The sequence below is a fragment of the Rousettus aegyptiacus genome, unplaced genomic scaffold, assembly GCF_014176215.1.
Source record: "Rousettus aegyptiacus isolate mRouAeg1 unplaced genomic scaffold, mRouAeg1.p scaffold_m13_p_7, whole genome shotgun sequence".
Taxonomy (NCBI): domain Eukaryota; kingdom Metazoa; phylum Chordata; class Mammalia; order Chiroptera; family Pteropodidae; genus Rousettus; species Rousettus aegyptiacus.
In genome coordinates this window covers 105239502-105261891 of record NW_023416310.1, presented here as the reverse complement: position 1 = coordinate 105261891, position 22390 = coordinate 105239502, and the positions used below count along the sequence as shown (strand labels likewise).

The following is a 22390-nucleotide window of genomic DNA, read 5'->3' as shown; positions in this document are numbered from 1 at the left end:
TTTAAAAAGCAAAGCAAATTAAAAAAGAAACATAACTGTTACAGGGTGGGGTGGGGGTGGGGTCTCTCTGACCTGGGCTCAGATGTATGGCCTTGTAGAAGGAATTCGTATAGAAAAGCTTCATCTCCCCCAGGAATGGTCCCCAAGGGACTGAGGCAATAGGGACAGTAAAGTAGAAGAGAGAAAGGGTAATAGAGTCTTTATATTTTCTTTTCAACTCTTTATTATGGAAAATTTTAAGCATATAAAAAAGTAGAGAGACCATTATGAATAACCATCTTCAACAATTATCAAGTCATTGTCAGCCTATTTCAAATATACCCCTATTCATTGCTCCCACCCCAATTATTTGGAGCAAATCTCAGATATCATATAATTTCATCCATCGGTATTTCTAGTTTAAAATGAGAGCAACACAGCTTGAGGATTTATTCGCTTTTCAAATCAGAGCACATTTGATTTAATCTAGGAACGAGGAGGGTCTTTTCTGGTCATGTGATCTTAACTTCAAGACACAGGATTGCTTTCTAAAGGATCCTTATGTCCCAGCAGCTGATTTGGCAAGTGGACAGTTTGGAAGTGGTGGCAGAGCTGGGACTCTCACCCAGAGAGCCTGAGTCCAGAACCCTGTACAGCATCCTCTCTAAGCTGCCACTCTTCCAACCTCGGGGGCTTTCTCACCCAGTCAGGGGGTCCGGGCAACTGCTGGTGCGCAGTGTAGACACACACCTACCTTGGTATTCTGGGGTCATGCCACGTGCTAACTCCCGTCTGCGTGTGCAAAAAGTAAACTTGCCCCTGCACTGTTGTTCTTTGTTCTGTACAGAAATTAGGGGATGTGATTAGTTAAATTCAAGTTTAAGGACAGTTTTCAACCAACCCTCTAAGCACAAAGTTTAAGCTTCCTGTCAACATTCTATAAAATCATCATGGATTTGAAACGGCTGTGGATAATTTCTGCCTGACTTCCACAGGTCACAAGCCCTTTGCAGATGTTTGAGCCCATCTCCCTGTTTCCTGTTCACCCATGGAGAAGCAGTGCTCTCCTTCCTCAGCACGGCCCTGGATGAGATGCTGTTTGTGTGTCCACAACCTCAGGACCGACCTTACTCTGACCTCTATCACATCCACATGCCCTTCCCTTCCGGTATGATCTGCCATCTAAATTTTATTCCCCTTCATTAGGTTCTCCCTCGGTGATTGTCAAATGATCCCTTCCTTTCACTCTTATCTGATACTGTCCTTCCCACATTCAAATCACAGAGCAAAACAAATACCCTCATCCAGCCCACATACTATCTTGATTTTCTTCGATATTCATTTGCTTAAAATTTTCACACAGTTGCTAAACTGAGATTGGAACAATTGCCAACAAATTTGTGATGAGCAAGATTATCACCACCTTTTTCTGGTTGTCTTTACATTGACACAACCATTGTATGGCACAGCTCTGCGAACATTAGCAGCTGGGGCATGTACAAGGTACTAAACGAGGTTTAAAAGATTAAAGCCGTCTGAAACACTGTAGATCACATTCAGGATAGTAGGGTGAACTCTCTCACCATAGCCTTCAGGCAGTTCTGGTGACTGGTGGCCATGTGGTCGGTTCTGAGGCGTCTGGAGTGACCCTCGGACCTCAGGATTTCGAAGTCGCTGTGCCTGAAGTCTTTGATCTTGACCTGGGGAGTCCCCGAATCTGCAGTTCCCTCCGCCAGCAGCAGCACCGGTACTGTCTGTGTAAGGGGCTGGCTCCTCCATGAAGCAGCTGAGCGGCCTTCCAGGCCCCAAGTCTTCATACACGGTGCTAAAAGGGGCAGAAGAGCACGGCACACATGGGCACGGCAGTCAAAGACAAGTACCTGAAACTCAACGTGATACTCTCACAACTGTTTATTTTGCTTTTCTTGTAAAATATAGTATCCCAAGTGCTTTGTTTCATAAAAATCATCCTTTCCTATTTAAATAGAAAGACTTTTTTCATGAGAAACAAGTGGCCAAAGGGAGCTATATATAAAGTGCCATCAAGGAGGGATTTCATCTTTGGGTGGAGCTGAGTGATTGATAAAATCCACCTTGCACTCTCAGGAGTTCATGAAATGAGATTTGATTTTTCTTGATTTAAAATCAAATCTAAATCCTCCATTTTCCTTGGTTTTTCTCCCCCTCTATAATAGAACTCCTGGTTACGTAAAATGCTGCAATGACTGTAAGTACTCTTTAACATAAATCTTCAGCCCTGAACAATTTTGAAGACAATTTACTTAATACTTTTTCCTCATAAGTACTTTTTAAAAACATTTTACATTGAAAAATTTCAAATATATCCACAAATTGGGAGATGAATCCCCCAGACTCATCACCCAGCTACAATACGACTGTCTTGTGCCTACTCTTCCAATCCCTCCGCTCTACTGAACTATTCTGATACCAATCCTGACAATTTCCCATTTCATCCTTAAATATTTTAGCATATATTTCTAGAATATAAGGAATTTTTCCATTATGACTAAAAAATGTGCATTAATTTTTAAAATGTCATCAAACACCAGTCAGTGTTCATTTTCCCGTCAATTGTCTCAATCAGGATCCAAAATGAGGTCCTCACACTGCATTTAGTGGGTGTGTCTCGTAAGTTTCTTTTATTGTTAATTTCTAGGTTGCCGTTCTTCCTGTGACTTATTTTTCTAGCAATGCATTTGTGAAAACGTTGGGCTGTGTCTTTTACAATCTAAGAGTGTCCCCCACTTCTAGGTAGTGCTTGTTGCGTACCTTTGGGTTGTATGATGTATTCTTCTGTCCCCTAGATTTCCAAGAAGTATGTTCATATCAGATTCTATCTCTTTTGTGCTGTTAATAACTAATAATGATTATCACATGGCTTCATTAGCTTACTGAGGATCACAAAATTGTGATAGTGACCAATGAGAATTTTTGAGTTTTTTTTTTTTTTTTTTAGCATTTTAGGGGTTTTCCCCCTATCTCATTATAAACACATGATGTTAATTTTTAAATATACTTGATGCATTTCAATCCACTGCACTTATAATTCTTACTGATGCTCAAATCTGTTCCATTTTTGACCAGTGAAAACTTTTTAAAATTGGATCCTGAGTCTTTGGGGGCCTTAGTAAATAAGGACACAGGATCTTAGTTTTATTCCAAAGTCCTTTCCTGCATCTCAAGCATTCAGCACAGTGAAAAAGGGTGATGGATACTTTCATCTAGAGTGGGAGCCCAAGGCAGCAGAGACTCAGCAGGCATTGCCGTGAGGATACGTACCCTTCGTTTTCTAACAGTCCTCTGCAGTCTACCACAGACCCTCCAGTGCCTATTCTGTCTCGCGTCTGTAAGCTGACTAAAACAGAAAAGAACATCTTGCATTAAAATCCAGTGGTATTTTATACAATTGTAATACAGTGAGCCATTGTGAATGCAGAATTTACGTATATTATTTTAAAAAGTGAGGCGTGTACACAGACATACAAACATATATTCCTATACTTTCGAGTATGGAGCATTTTATTCCAGTAGCTGCATACCACCACATACCGTCTGGAACATTCCTTGTAAATGCGGAGCAGAAAGAGGTGTTGTGTTTTTCGTGCTCTCCATAAACATAACAGAACACAAATTCACTTCCTCTAAGTTACCTTATTTTTTAAGAAGATTTTGACCTATGTTTAATAAGGACACACAGAGCACCACTTTTAGTATTTGCAAAGTCCAGACGAATTGAATATTTATTCTCGGTCCCTACTATGAACAAAGACATTTATAAAGTTGCTCCCAGGTTTCGTCTTTCCCCACACACATCCCTCCACAAAGAAAAGAAGAAATCATAAACAGAAAAGCATTAAGTGAGAACTTAATAATTATGACAGTTTTCAGGATGTATACCCACTGCTCTTCATCTTGGGTCAAGTCTACATAAGACAGTACCTAAAAGATTTTGCGTCATAAGTCGCTCTGCTGTGCTGCTGAAATACTATGTTTTGATTCCCTGCAATGCGTATGATCAGCATACAGCATTGTAGAGTGACCTTAAAATGCTAATAAAATCTGGGTGAATAAAAAGATGAACTACTGAACAGATAAATCACTTCCCACAGAATACTGCCCGTCAACACTCTGTAACATTGGCACATTTTATTTGTTCATTCTAAATAAATCAATCTCCTAACTCTGTAAAATCATATTACATGAAGAAATCATCTTTGCTTTTTACGTGTACAATGGATCTCAAGAAACTGTTTCTCAACTCTTGCATATGTGGCCGCCATTCTTATCATCTATCCTTAATGTGATGATTAAAATATTTAAAATAACCCTAAATCTCTTGTATCTTGGTTATTTTATCTTGACTTTGAATGACAGGTTGAAGGGAATTAGATAAATAAAAACCACACAAGATGAAACTTTTTAGTACTGAAGAGATGGCCCCCATATATGGTTTGTCCTTCGAAGTACGTCACCACTGTCAGTGCCTATATGTGTTTTCTCAGTGATGAAGAGTTGAATGTTAAGTTCTGTAAAAGCATCTCTTTATACAGATGAGAAAGTTCTTACCCACTATTTGGCCACGAACTGCATCAGTATCTGAGGGATTTAGTTTGCATAGATCCAAACGCTGGTCTGCAAACAAACAATTCAAAACTTAACCCAGGGAAATGTTAACTAGGGAGGAAGGCAGGAATTCTGTATTCAGTATTCAAAAACAAAAAAACAAAACAAAACAAAAAAACAAGAAAAACGATGCCTCATAAGCCTTCTTCAGTTGCATTAAGAGGCAGAAAAGCATTCGGTTCTTACATCCAGTATCTTTTAATCTGCTGATGGCATTGGAGAGCAGCCGCACACAGCCCAGGAAGCCAGCTCCCTGCTTCTTGTGAATTTTCTTGTGGTTCCACACACTGATGGTTATAGAATCAGTTTTCCCAACATATCTGAAAACATGCAAACTCATTTTTAATTGTATTTCTGAATCGATTAGCCCATTGAGATTTTATCTGATTGACTTGTAAGTACAGAAGAATCCTTTTAAAATGATATTGGTTCTATATTCCACATATAACACGCACTCAATAAATATACATCTCTAACTTTAATGGGCTGGGAAAAGAACGACACCCAGTTATGTAAGAAGCAAATGTAGATAACACCATAAAGACAATAATCTTAGAAGAGGGATTTACTATATTTTACTAGTTCCAAACAACAACAGTTCATGAATCCCTACCAATGTTAGATTTACTAGTGAACGCTAACTGGCAACAGGGGCTTACTTACAAAACCCACCGATCCACCCAAAGAACACTAATAGGTAATAATGCAGACATTAACCCCCACCTACTCTCAGTGCAAGTCAACCACAGAGTAGAGGTTTCAGGAAGACCACTTTCTAGGCCACTCCTGTACCCCAGTATAACTGAATGTGAGTCTTAGAATCTAAAAATCCCACCCAAATTTAGTACAATTTGTGGTAATAAAAACCAATAATCATTCAGTATTACTTTGACAAAAATTTCTTAGCAAGGACATGAAAACATAGGTGCATATAAAATAGTGGTTTTCAAGTGTAATCCATTTATGAATGAATATAAGAAATTGTCTGATGGTGCACAGACTTATATATATTCAAACATACCAAATAATATTTTCTCTTGCAGAAAATATGTGTACCAAAAAGCAAAATTCAAAAAATCATTCGAAAATACAATGTGTATTTACGAAACAAATATGCCTAATAATAATGCATTTTTAAAGTAGAATTTCTACAACCAAGTTTATGGTTTTACTGAAAAAACAGCAGCATATCAAGGACCTGAACTACGGCCTTTTGTTTCTGTTAAAATGACCAGGAGAGTGAGAGTTTGAGGATCGCGGTTATAGAAGCAAACCATGAAATCTATGAAAATGTCAAATCAAGAACTTTGAGTATAAGAATTCTAAAATTAGGCAGCATTCATTTGGCCATCCACTTTTGTTCTCAATCAGAAGGTAGAAATCCCTCTTAAAAAAAAAAAAGAAATCCTTCTCTTAAACATTAGATACCTACATTCCTGGTGCTCCCCAGATGGCTTACAGAATATTCAACTCACAGATCATAGTGCTGGTTCCACTTTGGGTCCAATGTGTTTTTCACAGTGTCCGTCGAGTGGCACTGCCCAGATCCGTCCACAACAATCTTTGCAAAAGGGTCGGGGAGTCCTAGAAGAGGGACAGTCACTCATGGATGAGACTGTAGATCAGCAAAGTCTTGGCTAAAGGGGGCTTTGAGATCACCTAATTTGGTAAAGATGATTACCTGATACTGTCTCTTCTCTAATTTAAGGTTAGTTTTGATCTATTTAGCTTTCTAATTAAGAAAGGCAATCCAGTATGATACCATTCTTCAGGTTTTTAGAAACTATAAAAGAAACTAGTGTTAAAGAGAACTATAAAAATAAGCCTAGATTCCCATTTTTGATGATCGCAAAGTAGGGATAATCAAATGTGCCTATATGAGGAAATGTGTCTATATTTGTTATTTATGAGGAAAAGTCGTCTATGATTGTATTTATACTTCCTAAAAAGTAATAATACCTAGAAATCTAGTTTACTGATCACCATCTATTTTATCTGTGGAAGCAAGTATTCACCAATTAGCAAGTTCCTAAATAAAGGAGACAGGTTTATAAGATCAGAGAGGTGGCAAGGTTAGGGTTTTAGAGACAGGCCTGGATATGAGTCACCACTCTGGAGCTTCCCAGCTACTTGAATAAAGCTTATGAGCCTACATTTCTCTAAAGCGTGAATTATAATACCACTTCAGAATGGAGCAGCACTCACGTGAGGATCAGAGAGTGTGGAGAATTTCATGCTGCAGCCACTTACTTTATAGTAGGTGAATTTCTTGAGTTAAGGGGTGATTCCTTCCTTTAGAAAGAAGCTTCTATTTTTTTTTTATTTTACAATGTCTTTAATTACAAGGCTTTTAAGATGTGATTTAATTTATAGAATTTGACTAACAATTTTACTTAAACCAAGTCATTTTATAGAAAAACATCTCATCTGTATTTGAGATGAGAACTTCCAGCAGAAAGCAATATATTAATGGGTGGAAAGACAGAGAAGAACAAGGTGTGGCTGGAATAGAGAATGAGAGAGTTTTTCTTACATGAGTTACAAATTCTGTGCCTTGGAGCTATGGAGCCTCTATGTTGTAGTCAAGTGGAAAACGAAGTTTGTTCAACCACAGGTTTCTATTTAATAAAGGGCAGGACTTTTAGGAGAATACACCCAGTGTTTTTTAAGAAGTTTAAAAGTTCAGAAATATGTGAAGAAGATTAATATTGTAAGAGCAAAAATGGGTGTTTACTTACTGAAGAAGTCTTTCTTTGCAAGGTTCTTGGCACATAATACTAAAAACAAACAAAAAACGCTAGCGTTAGCATTTATGGACAAGATTTTCACCAAAGCTAGCAGCTAGGGACTGATGGTGTCCCCCTACCCCCAAATTCGTATGTTGAAGTCCTAACCCCAATGTGGTTTTTGGAGATGGGGCCTTTGGGAAGTGCTTAGATTTAGATGAAGTCATGAGGGTGGGGCTCTCACGATGGGATCAGTGTCCTTATAAGAGACCCCAGAGCTTGCTGTCTACAAGCCAGGAAGAGGCCCCTCACCAAGGAGCGAATCTGCCAGCACCTTGATCTTACGCTTTTCCAGCTTCCAGAACTGTGAGAAATAAATGTTTAAGCCATCAAGTTCATGGTATTTCGTTATAGCAGACCAAAATGATTGAGACACTAGTTTATATTTACAATGGAAAAAAAAAATTCTAAGAATGATCTTTGCCAATGATTGCCTTTCAAGTTTAGTACTACATTAAACACAAAACTGACAAGTACCTCTTCCAACAAGGAATCGACTATAACAAATACAAAATGCTTTACACTTAAAATCTTAAACACATATCGATGTGCTCTTATAATTGTTTAGGATTGCATAAACACCAATTCAAACTAAGACCTAAAGTATTTACCTTTTTATCTACTGCTAACGACAACAAAAGGAATTGTGCCTTTCTGATATTCTGATAAATAATACAATTTTGTAAACTTTGGTATATTGGAGAACAGAAAGCAAGGGGTCATGATAGAAAATATGTGGTCATCATTGTCATGAAAAGCAAATGACAAAATGTATGTTAAAGAGTTTAGCACAATGTTGGCATATAGAGCAAATATAATAAATGCTACTGTTATCATTTTATTAATGAGGTGGTATCAATTAGAGTTAAGAAATTTTATCACCAGATCTTTTACATTATTAAAACTACTACGTTAAAGGAAGATACACCAATGCTTCCTTTTATACTGCTTCACAAATTTTGTTAATTTTTAAGAATACAGTGTTTGGTATAAACTTCTATTATTTGCAAAACTATATTCATATAATATATATTCTGCAAACTTTTCACTTAGCATACTTTTTATATAACATTTTTTATCAGGATACAGTTCATATACTATATAATTCATTCATTTAATATGTATAATTCAGTGGTTTTTAGTATACTCACGGGGTTGTACAACCATCACCACAATCAATTCTAGAACATTTTCATCATCCCTCAAAGAAATCCCATACCCGTTAGCTCTTTATTTAACCTCAAACCCTGCCAGTTCTAGGCAAGCACTAATCTACTTTATGACTCTGTGAATTTGCCTATTCTGGACATTTCACATAAATGGAATCATATAACATGTGGTATTTTGTGACTTTCTTTCACTTAGCATAATGTTTAGCATAAAGTTCATGTTGTCGCGTAAGTCCATTCCATGAGTCTATTTTCATAACTGCATAATATTCCGTTGTATGAATATATCACATTTTCTTTACTGATTTATCAGTGGATAGACATCTGGATTGCTTCTACCTTTTGGCTATTGTGAATAATGCTATGCAAGTTGCTATGTAGACATATATTTTTCTTGTAAACCTGTGAGTTGCTGAGTTACATGTTTAACATTTGGAGGAACTGCCAGACTGCTTCCCACATCTGCACAGTTTTATCTCCCCAGCAGCAGTGCATGAGTATTCTGATTTCTCTGCATCCTCAACTAATGCTTGTTATTGTCCATCTCTGTGGTTTTAATTTACATTTCTCTGATGACTAATGATTTTGAGCATCTTTTCAATAGCTTATTAGCTTATTAGCTATTGGTATATTTTTTTGGAGAAATTTCTATTTTTTTGCCCATTTTTAATTGGGTATTTGCCTTTTTATCTAAAGATAAAATATACTTATCAGATTTGCAAATATTCTCTCATTCTGTGGGTTGTCTTTTCATTTTCCTGATGGTGTTCTTCAAAGCACCAAAGTTTTTAATTTTGGTGAAGTCAAATTTATCTAATCTTTTGCTTGAGCTTTGCTGTCATCTCTAAGAAGGCTTTGCTACCAAAGGTCTAAAAGATTTAGTCCTATATTTTCTTTTAAGAATTTTATACTTTTACCTGCTCTAAATACTCTTAAATTACTCTTACATTACTCTTAAACAGACATTTAGGTCTATAATCTATTTTGAGTTCATTTCATGTGTGATGTTCAAGGGGTCCAACTTCATTCTTTTGCAGGTGGATATAGTTGTACAAGCACCATTTGTTGAAAAGACTGTTCTTTCCCCGTTGACCTGCCTCAACACTCTTGTTGAAAAACAAGTCACTGTAAATGTGAGAGCTTATTTGTTGACTCTCAATTCTATTCCGCTGATTAACATGTCTCTCCTTGTGCCATGATCACCCTGTTTTGATTACTGTCTTAGTTTGTTCAGGCTGCTGTAACAAAATACTACAGACTAGGTTGCTTATAAGTAACATTTATCACAGTTCTGGAGGCTGGAAGACCGAGAATGAGGTGCCGGCATGGTTGAGTGAGGGCTCTTTTCCAAGCTGCAGACTTCTCGCTGTATCCTCACATGACAGAAGGGGCCAGGGAACTCTCTGGAGTCTCTTTATAAGGCACTAAATCCCACTCCTTAGGGTTCTACCCACATGACTTTAGTACCTCCCAAAGTTCTTACCTACTAATACCATCGCCTTTGGGGATCAGGATTTCAACACGCAAATTTGGGGGGGACACAAATATTCAGACCACAGTAATTACCATAGCTTTGTAGTAAGTTTTGAAATTAGGAAGCATGAGTCCTTCAGCTTGGTTCTTTTTCAAGACTGTTTTGGCTATTTTGCATGTTAAATTGGCATATGAATTTTAGGATCAGCTTGTCAGTTTTTCCATAAAAGCCAGCCTGGCTTTTGTTGGGGATTTCACAGAATCTGTAGATGAATTTGTGGAGTATTGTTGTCTTAACGATATTAAATTTTCTAATCCATGAACATGAGATGGCCTCCCATTTAAGTCTTCTTTAATTTTAATTTTGTTTTGTCATTTTCAGAGTATAAGTTTTGTATCTTTTATTAAATTTATTATTAAGTATTTTATTCTTTTTGATGTTATTACAAATGAAACTGTCTTCTTAATTCATTTTCAGATTGTTCATTTCCGGTATACAAAAATACAAATGATTTTTGTATATTCAACTTATATATTGCGACTTTGTTCAACTCATTCATTAGCTCTAACACTTTGTGTTCTTTCGAATTTTGTATGTATAAGAGCACGTCATCTACAAACAGAGATAGTTTTCCTTTTTCCTTTTCAATCTGGATGCCTTTCTTTTCCTTGCCTGACTGTCCAGTACTTCTAATACAATACTGAATAAAAGGGGTGGGCAGCCTTGTCTTGTTTCTCTCCTTAGGGGCAGAGTATGGATCTTTCAATCATTGAGTATGTCAGCTGTGGGTTTTTTCACAGATGCTCTTTATTAGGTGGGGAGAGTTTTTCCTGTTCTTCGTTTGTTGAGTGTTTTTATCACGAAGAGGTGCTAGCTTTTGTCAAATGTTCTTTCTGTAGCTATTGAGATGATAATTTGACATCTGTCCTTTATCTATTGATAGTACATTAATCTATTTTCAGATGTTAAACCAACCTGCATTCTGATATAAATTCTTCTTGGTTATGGTGCATAATCCCTAATGTGCTGCTGAATTCAGTTTAATATTTTGTCACGGAAATTTTTTTTTTGGTCTATAGTCATAAGGGGTATATAGATAGGTCTGTAGTTTTTTCTTTTCTGGTATCAGGGTGATGATACGGACCTCATACAATGAGTTGGAAAGTATTCTCTCTTGTTCTTTTTTCTTTGAAAGAGTTTGTGAACAATTGGTATCCATTCTTCTTTAACATTTAGTAGAATTCACCAGTGAGCCATCCAGACCTAGTCTTGTCTTTTTGTAGGAAGTGTTTTTCAATTACTAATCCAATCTCTTTAGTTTCGGTCTATTCAGATTTTCCATTTCTTCTTGAATCAACTTTGGTACTTTGTCTTTTTAGAAATTTATCGATTTCATCTCAGTTATCAATTTGTTGGCATACAGTTGCTTACAGTATTCCCTGATAATCCCTTTTATTTCTGTATAGTTGATAGTGATATTTCCTATTCATTGTCGTCTTTACACTCTTCCTTTCCAATGTAAATACATCACACACACACACACACACACACACACACACGTTCTTCAGTCTTTTTTTTTTGGTGGATAGCATAATTTATCACAGTTTATGGTGTTTTATTAAAAAATAAATACTTGCAAAAAATGAAAATCTGGAAATGTGTAAATAGAAAATATATGCCATTAAAACCTCATCATTACTCTTTGTTTAGCATTTTCTTGGCTAGCCTCATGCTAATTGTCCCACTGAACTTCAGAATCATTTTGAGCAAGTTAAAAAGATCACTTTATAAATAAATGTGAGAGGAATTTACTGCTTTATTGAGTATTCCCATTTTTGAATGTAGTATATTTGTCCATTTATTAAATTCTGTAATGCCCTTACATGAGGTTTTTAAGTATTTCATAAACATTTCCACATTTCTCATTGGGTTTACTCTTGAGTGTTTTGTTTTCTGTCACTATTGTGAATGGGAGTGTTTCTTTCATTGCATTTTCTAATTGTTATTTGGACACCAGAAAGCTTTTTCTTACCCTGTTTTAAATCAGCCATCTTTTCCAACTCTCCTAAAGTGGGCCTATGATGTTGTTTCCTTCAACTTCCCTTATCTTCTCTACAGCTCTGAATGTCTCAAAGGTTTTCATATAACACTTGTAATGTCCAAAACTGAGGTTGAAATCTTCCCACTACGCCTTAAAACCTGGTCCTCTCCCAGGATTCATTACTTCAGAGATCGTCAGCAACATACAAGCCAGAAATCTGTGTGTCATGTTTTTACTTCTCAGTCCTTTTCAAATGTGTTGAGCTCTTGCCATTTCCACCCTTGTTCAAGCTCCCAACATTAGCTATCACAAAGTAATCTTTTCAAGATTTAAATCTCATGTCTCTTCTCCCTTTAAGCCATAGTGGCTTCCCATTGCAAAACTCCAGACCTGTCATGCTCTGATCCTGATCTACCTCAACTCTCCAGCCTCAGATATCCACTAGCTCTGGGCTCTAGTTTTTCTGAGGTGCTGGATTGCTTCTGACTGGAAAGATTCTTGTAACATTTCAAAAAGATTAATCTTTGTTCATGTTTACAAGATTAGCAATGTTTTCATTTAAGGCTCACTCCAGTGGAATTTGGTTATATCATAAAGTGGAGAAGGTCTCAACAGTAACAGCACAAAAGGAATTTTGCCTCAGTTTTGTGCAAAGATCATTTAGGGTCATAGTGAATCTAGTTTAATTAATAGCACATGATTTCTCTTACTGGACTATTTTGTGATCTTGAGAAAGAATTCTCTTTGTCCAATCTACAAGACATAATGATAAAAGATAATTTGTTACACAGCAAAAAAATCCCATACCATCTGGATCTACCACTCATCTTTAAATATATTGTACACCAACAGTGAGTGAGGTTCTGGTGATATGACAATGAACAAAAGAGACATTTACTCTTACAGAAAACATAGTTTAGTTTTTCAATGTGGACCACTGCATGGTCGCTTGAGCTCCAACTCTGAAGTGCCCTCTACTTTGGAATCATTTCTCTTACATCTCATAATTCCCAAATCACATACCAGAGTTTCCTGATGCTGGGAATAAAGTAAGAGCAAATTACATAATGTTCACTTAGCATCTCAAAATACATGGAAGTGCAGTGTTTTGCTAACTTGTACATTCATTTAGTAAGACAAGCTTCTTCGGCAGGACCCTGACAAAAGCACAGGGTCCCCCTGACACTATCTGTGGCTGTAATTTTTATTCCTCCCTCCTCTTAATTTGTGTCACCAAATCCTATCTTTTCTCTCCTCTAAATGTCTCTTGAGCTTGTGCTTTCCCCTACTTCTGTACCCACAGTTTAATGTAAGAGCAACAGCACGCTCCCCTGACTCAGCCTCCCTAACTCATACTACATTCAGCTATCAGATCAATCTTTTGCCATGACGTTTTGGTGCCCTGAGGCTCAAAAACTTCTACAGCTCTACAATGTATTCGACTGTAAATCTAAATTTCTCCTGGATTTTAAAGTGTCCCATTCTCTGGAATCACTTTTATCTCCCACTATTCTTCAAAGTATAGTTAGTTCATTACTCTCTCCTGTGGGCCCCAACCATTACTATCTCTTAGCAATTCTTGCTCCTCAACCCACTTCACAACCCCTCTTTTTTTCGCTGTGTCATCTTTGTGGTCCAGACAAGGCCCACATGCTCAGTGAAGCCTCATTCAGGCCACTGCTTCCCAAATGTCACTCATTTTTACTAGGGCCAAAATGAACAAAATATGGACAGAATGTGAGGATTTCATAAAACTGAATTAATTTTAAACACCTGCCCTTTATTCTAGTGTTATATCTTCTATTTTTTTAACATTAAAATACCCTTTAATGAAATGAAGTAACGAAAAATGATAGTTTCAACAATGACTTGGAGAAATTAAAAGCTGGCAATTTTATGTCGATAACCACATTTACATAAATGTTTTGACTGATCTGGGATTCACCTGCAAGCTGTTCCCTCTTTTTAGCCCTATTTACTTTAACAGCCATATAGCTGAGTATCATAACTCTTTGTACAGGTGGCTTTGTGCCCGCAGCTAAGTTCCTGTGAAGGTGCAACCTCATTTTCCACCTGAGATGTGGGCTTCATGTAGTACTGGCCACACTTTAGGTACATAATGCAGACTATGATGAAGAAACGAAGCCAGAGGGAGTAACAGTGATAAATAAGTATATACGCACACAAATATAAAATTAAGGTATCTTAATTTAAAACACCTAAGTAAATTTTTTATTTATTAGAAAACAATTTACTACCCAGGAGAGCTGCCAACACATAATATTCACTTAATGTATATTATTACATCTAACCACATCTAACTTTTCTATATAAAATTTTATCTACTTGTGGAAAAATCCTTTAAGCTACAAAATGGGATAAAAACAGAATCCCTGCTAAAGGTGGAGAATTAGGTTTCCTGGTCAGTGTTTTTCACTAGCATGTCTTTTTCCAGGCCGTATATCAGTCACTCATCTGTCATTTCTCATATAAGTTTAGAAAATCCTCAAATTTGCCACAAGAAAAAAAAAATCACATTTCAGTTACCTCAACATACTCAAAATGGCAAAATCTTTAAAGCCATAGAGAACTAAACTCTAATCCATTATTTGCTTAATGAAATACGCAACTTTTCCTGCTCCTCCTCAGTAAGTTGACACCCACACCCACAACACACATACATGTTCCTATTATTCAGACACCATTAGATAATACAACGATTTTTCCTTTGCAGGGAAAACTAAGTTAAGAAAACACAGTTTAGCAACGACTGGCCGTCCCTACTGGCTTTGGAGGCGAGGGGCACTCCGGTAGACAATCCTTAGAGGGATTGCCCAAACACCTCCTTATTAAAATGTGAGTGTTACCGCTTTATCCTCTATAAATGTATTGCATTAAAAAATGACAAAACTGTGTGAATTATTTGAACTTAGAAGTGTGAAACTGTTCAGATCCCCAAACCGTGCATGGTGAAGCGGGGCTGCTATGGCAGACTCTGTGTCCCTCTTGAGGCAGAGCTGGTTCCAGGGACTAGTGGATGTGCCTGCACCTCGGCCTCTTCCACCGGCCACAACCACCAACACCATTCGTGTCTCAGAAACTTTTTTTACATACATGATTCTCTGCCTAGTCTGACAGGTTGAAGCAAGTGGCCATACAGGGCAGGTACCATTTTTTTTCCATTTTATCGGTGAAATTATTAAGATTCAGAAAGGTTCAGCAGCCATCCCCACCTCTACTCCAATCTCACACTACACTATCAAGGCAGCATCAAAGGTGTTATCAGAGTTTGAAATGAAATTCTCTATTTGTATGCTGCCTCACGTCCGCCTCCCCTCCTACAAAATGTTCACTGGAACAATGTATTCACCATTGTATCCAGAGCTTAGTATGGTGCTCACGGAGGTCACTTTAAAAAATGTTTGCTGAATAAATGAACTGGGTAATAACCCCTTTTTTCTTAACTAACTACTCACTAGAACATAAGCACCAAGAAGGCAGAGCCTGTTTTTCTGAACCATTACATTTCTAGCATGAAACACAGGGCCTGACATAAATGTTCAATACATGTTTGTTGGAATAAATGAAAAAAAGTGCTTGAATGAATGCATGAGATAGTTTTACTCGAGCGTCTGCTCTAGTGTGGCTGATTGCTACCCCACACCCCACCAGGAGTCCAGGGCCCGGCGGCTTGGCACCATAAACTGCTGCCTGCCAGGTCCTGTTCTTCAGAATGGGATTCGTGCTATTCCTTATGATATTATTAGCGACACCTGGTTGGCACCAAGAAAATGTTCCCCTGCAGTTTCAAACTGGGGGTAATATTACAACGAGAGAGAAATAAAGTACATGTCAAAAAACAAGGTCCAGAAGGAGTTTGGAACTTTTTGTTTGAACAAAGCCCTCATTAAGGAACAGTCATGTTTACATCTTAAGGGATGATTTCCAAGAATTGATTAAGCCATTACATTCCAAGGAAATTTATAACTGAGTGACATATTTTTTACATTTTAATCTTAAGATGTTGCTTTTCCTGACATCCCGGATTTGCCTGCAGAACCTACAACAGGATGACTTCTCTCTCACTGGGTAAAGAAAGAAGACAGGCCTCACAGGAAGCAAATTTCCTTTTGGCTTTTTGAAAAAATTTCTTACCAAGTATTACAGACTAGATATCTTTGCACTGAAAGATAAGTATCTCATTTAACGCCTGTGTCTTTTAGGATAAATTTTATCTCCAGATTATCTTTCTGTCTTAAATTAACCAAGCGGAATGTTTTCAACCATGTTAGTGTGGAACACATGTGTCAAGAGTCTGGGTATTTCTATAGGTGGAAGCATATTTTCTTGCCTTAGAACAAAGGAAAATTTAGGTTTTCATTAGTGAAAGGTATATCTAAATATTTACGTTGTATTCCAAAAGTAATCAGTTCCTAGATTAATTATCAATGTTTTCTCCCCAAACATGTTTACTGTTCCATTCAAATGTCATATGCAATGACAATGTTTATTAACTTCAACACTTCAGCTCCAGATGTCTACTATTTCATCCTCTGAAAAGCACATGGTGATTTTACAACCAGCAACTAAAGAAGCAGTTTGCAACTCCTAGCTTCCAAAACCACCCTGGAGAGCAGACTGTCTCCCAGGCAACCATCTGACCAATACTTCTGCCAAAACATCTGATGAAACCTATCAATGGAACTGCAGTGGATGGTATGGAAAGCCTGGAAACTCTGTCATTGTTTTGTGAAACTTTAAAAATGCAATATAATTAATTCCCTTTAGTATAATTAACAGCAGCTAAAATTTACTTTTTTTTTTTTTTAAAACAAGGTAATTAACTAGGCACTATGCTAAGTACAGTATGCATGACTGCACTATCTGACACCACAGTACCCTGAGAGAGTTACTGTTATATGTTCATTTTTCTGATAAAAAAAAACTGAGGCTTTAAAAGATTACACGACTGGACCAACTAACGTCACAGTAAAAGCCACTGAGCTTCTGATTAGTAAGTCCATTTACCCATTTAAACATTTGCTGATCACCTGGCACAGGCCAAGCTCCTTCTGAGGATTCCAGAGAAGAATAACAAAAAAGTTGCTAGTCCTCAGTACTTCCCGCGCCTGAGGGTTTAACATGTAAAGAAAGTGAACTAAGATCTTTTTTTGGTTTTTAAATAATTGTTTAAAATTAACTTCTCAAGCTTGGACTATTGCCCTAAGGTCATATACTTTATAAAATAAAACTCAACTTTGTCAGGAAAGAAATGAATTTTAGCCAAAGAGCCTATCATTACCTAAAAGGAAACTGAATGAACTCCATTAACAGTAGATAATTGAGGGTTATCAGGGAGGAGAACCCCACATAAATCCAAACACCCTCACCTACCTGACTCCTGAAGACCTATTCATATAAAATGAAGCTGTGTTCTTCCAAAGAAGCCATTTTGAACAAGGGGAAATCGGGAGATTTACTGGGAAGAAATCTAGAATTAGGCAAAGTAGTCTACAACCTGATAATTGGACCAAAACTAAAACAAATAGGCAAGGAAAAAAATAATAATTAATAAGTAATAAGAACAGAAAATTCTGTCAGCATTTTCTTTTTCAGTTACTGAGCTGACAAATGAGGTTTTATTAATTTGATGCATTAAAAAACCAACAGAAAACCCAAAGTGAAGGCAAGATAGCACACTGCAAATATCTCCATGCATGCTTATGAAAAACCCATAATACACTTTCTTCTAGCAAAGTCCCTTATAAGTTTCTTTCCTATTTATCACATTATCATGCTAGGTTCTATAGCACTAAAATATTTAAAGGTATTATTTTGTATTGTTTTATCTTAAAATCTTTCATAATTACTTAACTTATCGTTATTCACATCACGGTGTAAGTCAGAGTAAAACCATTATGCTCAATTTGGAAGAGAAAATAGAAGCTCAGGAGATTGAACAACTTGTGCAAGGTGACCCAGCAAAATTAGTGATGGAGATAAGAGCTTGATCTGCCTACGAATGAAAACCACATAGTTCACTGAATCACGCTCCTTCATTGGGACAACTGAGTGTTAAGAACCAAATAATTTGTCACGACATTAAAAATTTTAAATCAATGTGGTCAATACTAGATTCATAAGATCATTTAAATTAAAAAAAATAAATATATCATGACCCAGAAATTCCACTCTTGGGTATGTAATCAACAGAAATGCACATATACACACATTCACCATGTAGCTGAATGATTATGGCTGCACAAATGGTAACAGCCAAAGACAGAACTACCGAGATGTCCATTAACAAAGGTATAATAATAAAGAAGTTGTGGTATATTATACAGCAAGTGAGAAAAACAAACCATAACTATATACAAAATTACAAATGAATCTCACAAACATGGTACTCAATGAAAGGCACAATATATATTGTACTACATCATTCACGGAAAGCACAGAAACAGGCAATGCTAAATACACTGTTGAAGTCAGGTGTGACTGTCCTTTAGCAGGACAAAATAATGACTGGAAGGGATCATGAAGAAGGTGTCTAGAAAACTGGCCAGGCTCTGTTTCTTGATCTGGGTGCTGTTACACACGTGTGTTCAGTTTGTGAGAATTCAGTGAGCTATTTATTGAAAATATTTATAAATCAATCATAAAAATTAGTGGAGCAGAACAGAAAGTCCAAATACAGACCCATAGCTAAAATCAATTGATTTTCATCAAAAGTGCCAAAATAATTCAAAGAAATTAACAAAACAAAACAAAACAAGTCTTCTCCAGACTGGAAAATAGGATATCTAGTTGAAATAAATGCCACATGCTTAGGGGAAAAATAATAAACCTTAACCCTTACCTCACAACATACACAAAAACTGACCTTGAAATGGAGCACAAACTTAAGCTCTAGATATCATTAAGAAAATGAAAAGAAAGAGACGATTCCCCCAGTCAGGAGAAAATCTTCACAATATATATATCTGACAAAAGACTTATATGCAAAATATATAAAGATTTAAATCATATCCTAAAATTATATTTCAATTATATAAATTACAAAAAATTTAAAAATGGGCAAAAAGACTCGAACACTTCACCAGAGACACCAAATGGTCAGTAAGCAAATGAAAACATGCTCAACATCACTAATCACCAGTGAAATGCAAATGAAAACCTGTAAGATACCACTATGTACCAACTAGAACAGCTAAAATTGAAATGACTGACAACACCTAGTGCTGGCAAGGATGTGGAGGAACTACGACTGTCATACATTGCTGCTGGAAGTATACAATGGAACGGTCACTTTGGAAAACTGTTTGATAGACATCTACCCTATGATCTAGCAATTCTACTCCCAGGTTTTTACCTGAAGAAATAAAAACTTGTCCACAAAAGACGAATGCAGAAAACTGATGGATTTTTTAAATAGCTAATGATAATCTGATATCCACTGACAAGTGAATGGACCAAAAAAAAAAAAAAAGTGGTGCATTCACACAATATACATGACACAGCAATAAAAAAGAATAAACTACTGATACATGCGAAAACATGCGTGAATCTCAGAAACATTAAAAAACATTTAAGAGTACATACTATATGACTGAATATATATGAAACTTTAGAATAAGCAAAATTATTATAAAAAGCAAATCACTGCCGCAGTTATGGGGGAAGACTGATTATAAAAGGTCAACAGGAACTCTCAGGAGTGATGGAAATGTTCCATCTCTTAACCTGGGTGGTAGTTACAACGAGTGTCATACATTTGTTACAAGTCACTGAACTATATACTTAAAATGAGTGCATTTTATGATAGGTAAATTATACTTCAATGAAGTTTATTTTAAAAGTGAAAAAAATCATAGTGCTGTATAAGTATATATAATGACATGAGATGAAAATCAGTATATTTAATTGGAAAAAGGTTATGTTTCTAATATCATCCATTAAAAGAAAAAAGGGCTCTATGGAGAAAGGAATAACTCTAGGACTGGGATAGGTGATATACATGATGAGCATCTTATAGTGACAGAAGGTAGGAAAGTGTTCAAAAAAAAATTCCCACCACCTCAATGAGGAAATGAAGGGCAAAGGAGTCAACTGACAGAGCTCGAAACAGCCAAAACTCAAACATTTTGAGTAACAAAATAAATACAGTAGTATTGGGTTATAACCCCATGTACACAATCAATACCCGTGAGTCCACACTGATATTAGTAAATGGAGTAAATTAATAAAAGGGGGAAAGAGACAAATTCAATGTGCTAAAGAAGCCCAAATAATGACTGTAGACATTCCACCAAAGGAAGGGGGAGTGTCATCCTCATTCTGTCAGTGAGGGCTGCGCAGAGTGACTTTCTTGCAAAAAGTAGCATATAGAAAGGGGGAGAAAAAGGAACCTTACAGTGGAGAAACCTGACAAACACTACCTCAGCCAGGTGATCAAACCATAACTCATGTTGACTGTATGCACTTTTGATATGTGATGAGAACGGCACTTTACCTGTGGCCTTCTTGCCTAAAATGCATAATCCCAGTCTAGTCACGAGAAAAACATCAGAGAATTCCAATTAATGAACATTCTACAAATACCTGACCAGTACTCAAAACTGCCAAGGTCATCAAAAACAAGAAAAATCTAAGAAACTGTCACAGTAAAGAGTAACCCAAGGAGACATGACAGCTAAATGTGGTGTCATATCCTGAATGGGATTCTGGAACATTTATTAGGTAAAAACTAAGGAGATCTTAATATTCATATTAATATTAGTTTATTAATTGTAACAAATGTACCACACTAATGTTAGATTTTAATAATTAGGAAAATGATAAAATACATACAGGTGTGTGTGTAGGGGGAGAATATGGGAACCCTGTACTATCACTGCAATAATTCTGTAAATCTAAAACTGTTCTAAAAATGAATAAAAAATTAAAACGAACACAAGTTATAAAAACAGTATGTACAGCATGACTCCTTTTTTTTTGTAAAATTATGTATTTGTGTAGATAATATTTTATGTCTGGAATGACATAAACTAAAGTGGTAGAATTTATTTATTTATTTTTGCTTGGCTGTTCTCTAACTTTCCTGCAAAGAATGACTACATGAATAACATTTATAAGGAAAAATAAAATCTTACTTTTTAAGTTAAAAAATAGTGACTTTGTGAAAAAGACTGTAATGACAGCAAAGATTCTTCATCCACTTCTCAGCACAGGCACTAATACTACCTCCGCTTTCTATTCTTCATTCGGATTATTAGTATGCCATTCATGACTTCCACTATCAGCTGGAAATGGCATTTTTCAGGTTAGTACACAAAAATGTTAGAGGAGACAGAAGCAAATAAAAAAGGGACAGCACTAATGTCAGTAAGAGCATTAAAATATAAAGCTTTGAAGACTGTCTCGGGGATAAAATTTTCAAAGAATTCACACACAAAATTATTTTCACTGAGTCCTGAAAGTGTTCATTTTACTATTCTGCTCACTGCTTTGCTATCTGAAATCTTGTGGCTTTTCATTTCTTTCTTTTAGAAAAAAATGGCAGCACCACATTGATCACACTTGCAACTTGAGTAAAGCTGACAGGTTATTAGGTTTCCAGACTGACAGACTGAACACATGCTGCTGTCTGCTCTTTCCTCACAAAACCAACAGGAATGATAAAATACATACTTAGGACATATAGTCACATAACTCTGCTCGTAGATTTAAAAAATTCCTAAGAGTGGGAGCAAACGAGGAGGAGAGGGAAACGGTAGCTACAGACGGATGACACAGCCACATGCAGGCAAATGCACTGCAGAAGGTGGCACCAACATTCAAGGCACTTCCAGGTGTGGAGTCAGGAAGGTGAGGCCAACAGAGCAGTGAGCTGGGCTCAAGCTACTGTTGGCATGCTGCGCTCCTCGTTAGGCAGGCTGACCGTGCAGCGGGGGCTAGCGAGCCAGGGCCAGGCTCTGCCTCCAGCTGCAGGACTAGATCTGGGACACAAGGCGGTATTATGGGTGAGGAGTGGGTAACTTAAGTCACGAGCTGGTCACTGCACAGAATAACAGCCCCTCCTGCAGCGTGTTTCCACCTCCTCCCTCTTGCACCTTAACTCAGAAAACAGGAAATCCCAGCTGCAGAAATGAATTTATAACTAAGAATCACCAAACGTTTATAGAAAATCACATTGTAAAAGAGTAAAAACTCAATAAAATGGTTTCCTTCCTAAAACTGAGAATGTACATTCTTTTCAAGCACATACAATTCAGAAAAGCTGACTACGTACTAA

At 36.7% G+C, this 22390-nt stretch overlaps 1 protein-coding gene across 7 annotated transcripts in view; it reads right to left on the bottom strand.

Moving 5' to 3' along the window:
- SMURF1 (SMAD specific E3 ubiquitin protein ligase 1) overlaps positions 1–22390 on the bottom strand; it is a 91288-nt gene that overhangs the window by 18646 nt on the left and 50252 nt on the right. For 3 of the 7 annotated variants that reach the window (XM_016158255.2, XM_016158256.2, XM_036223941.1), the window contains exons 2-9: positions 7362–7400; positions 6099–6207; positions 4810–4943; positions 4567–4632; positions 3280–3355; positions 1563–1804; positions 734–818; positions 73–150 (exon numbers count right to left, since the gene is read on the bottom strand). In XM_016158255.2, coding sequence (XP_016013741.1) covers positions 73–150; positions 734–818; positions 1563–1804; positions 3280–3355; positions 4567–4632; positions 4810–4943; positions 6099–6207; positions 7362–7400 — 829 coding nt within the window. The remainder of the gene's footprint in view (positions 1–72; positions 151–733; positions 819–1562; positions 1805–3279; positions 3356–4566; positions 4633–4809; positions 4944–6098; positions 6208–7361; positions 7401–22390) is intronic. The other 4 variants (XM_016158257.2, XM_016158258.2, XM_016158259.2 and 1 more) reach the window with 2 other exon arrangements.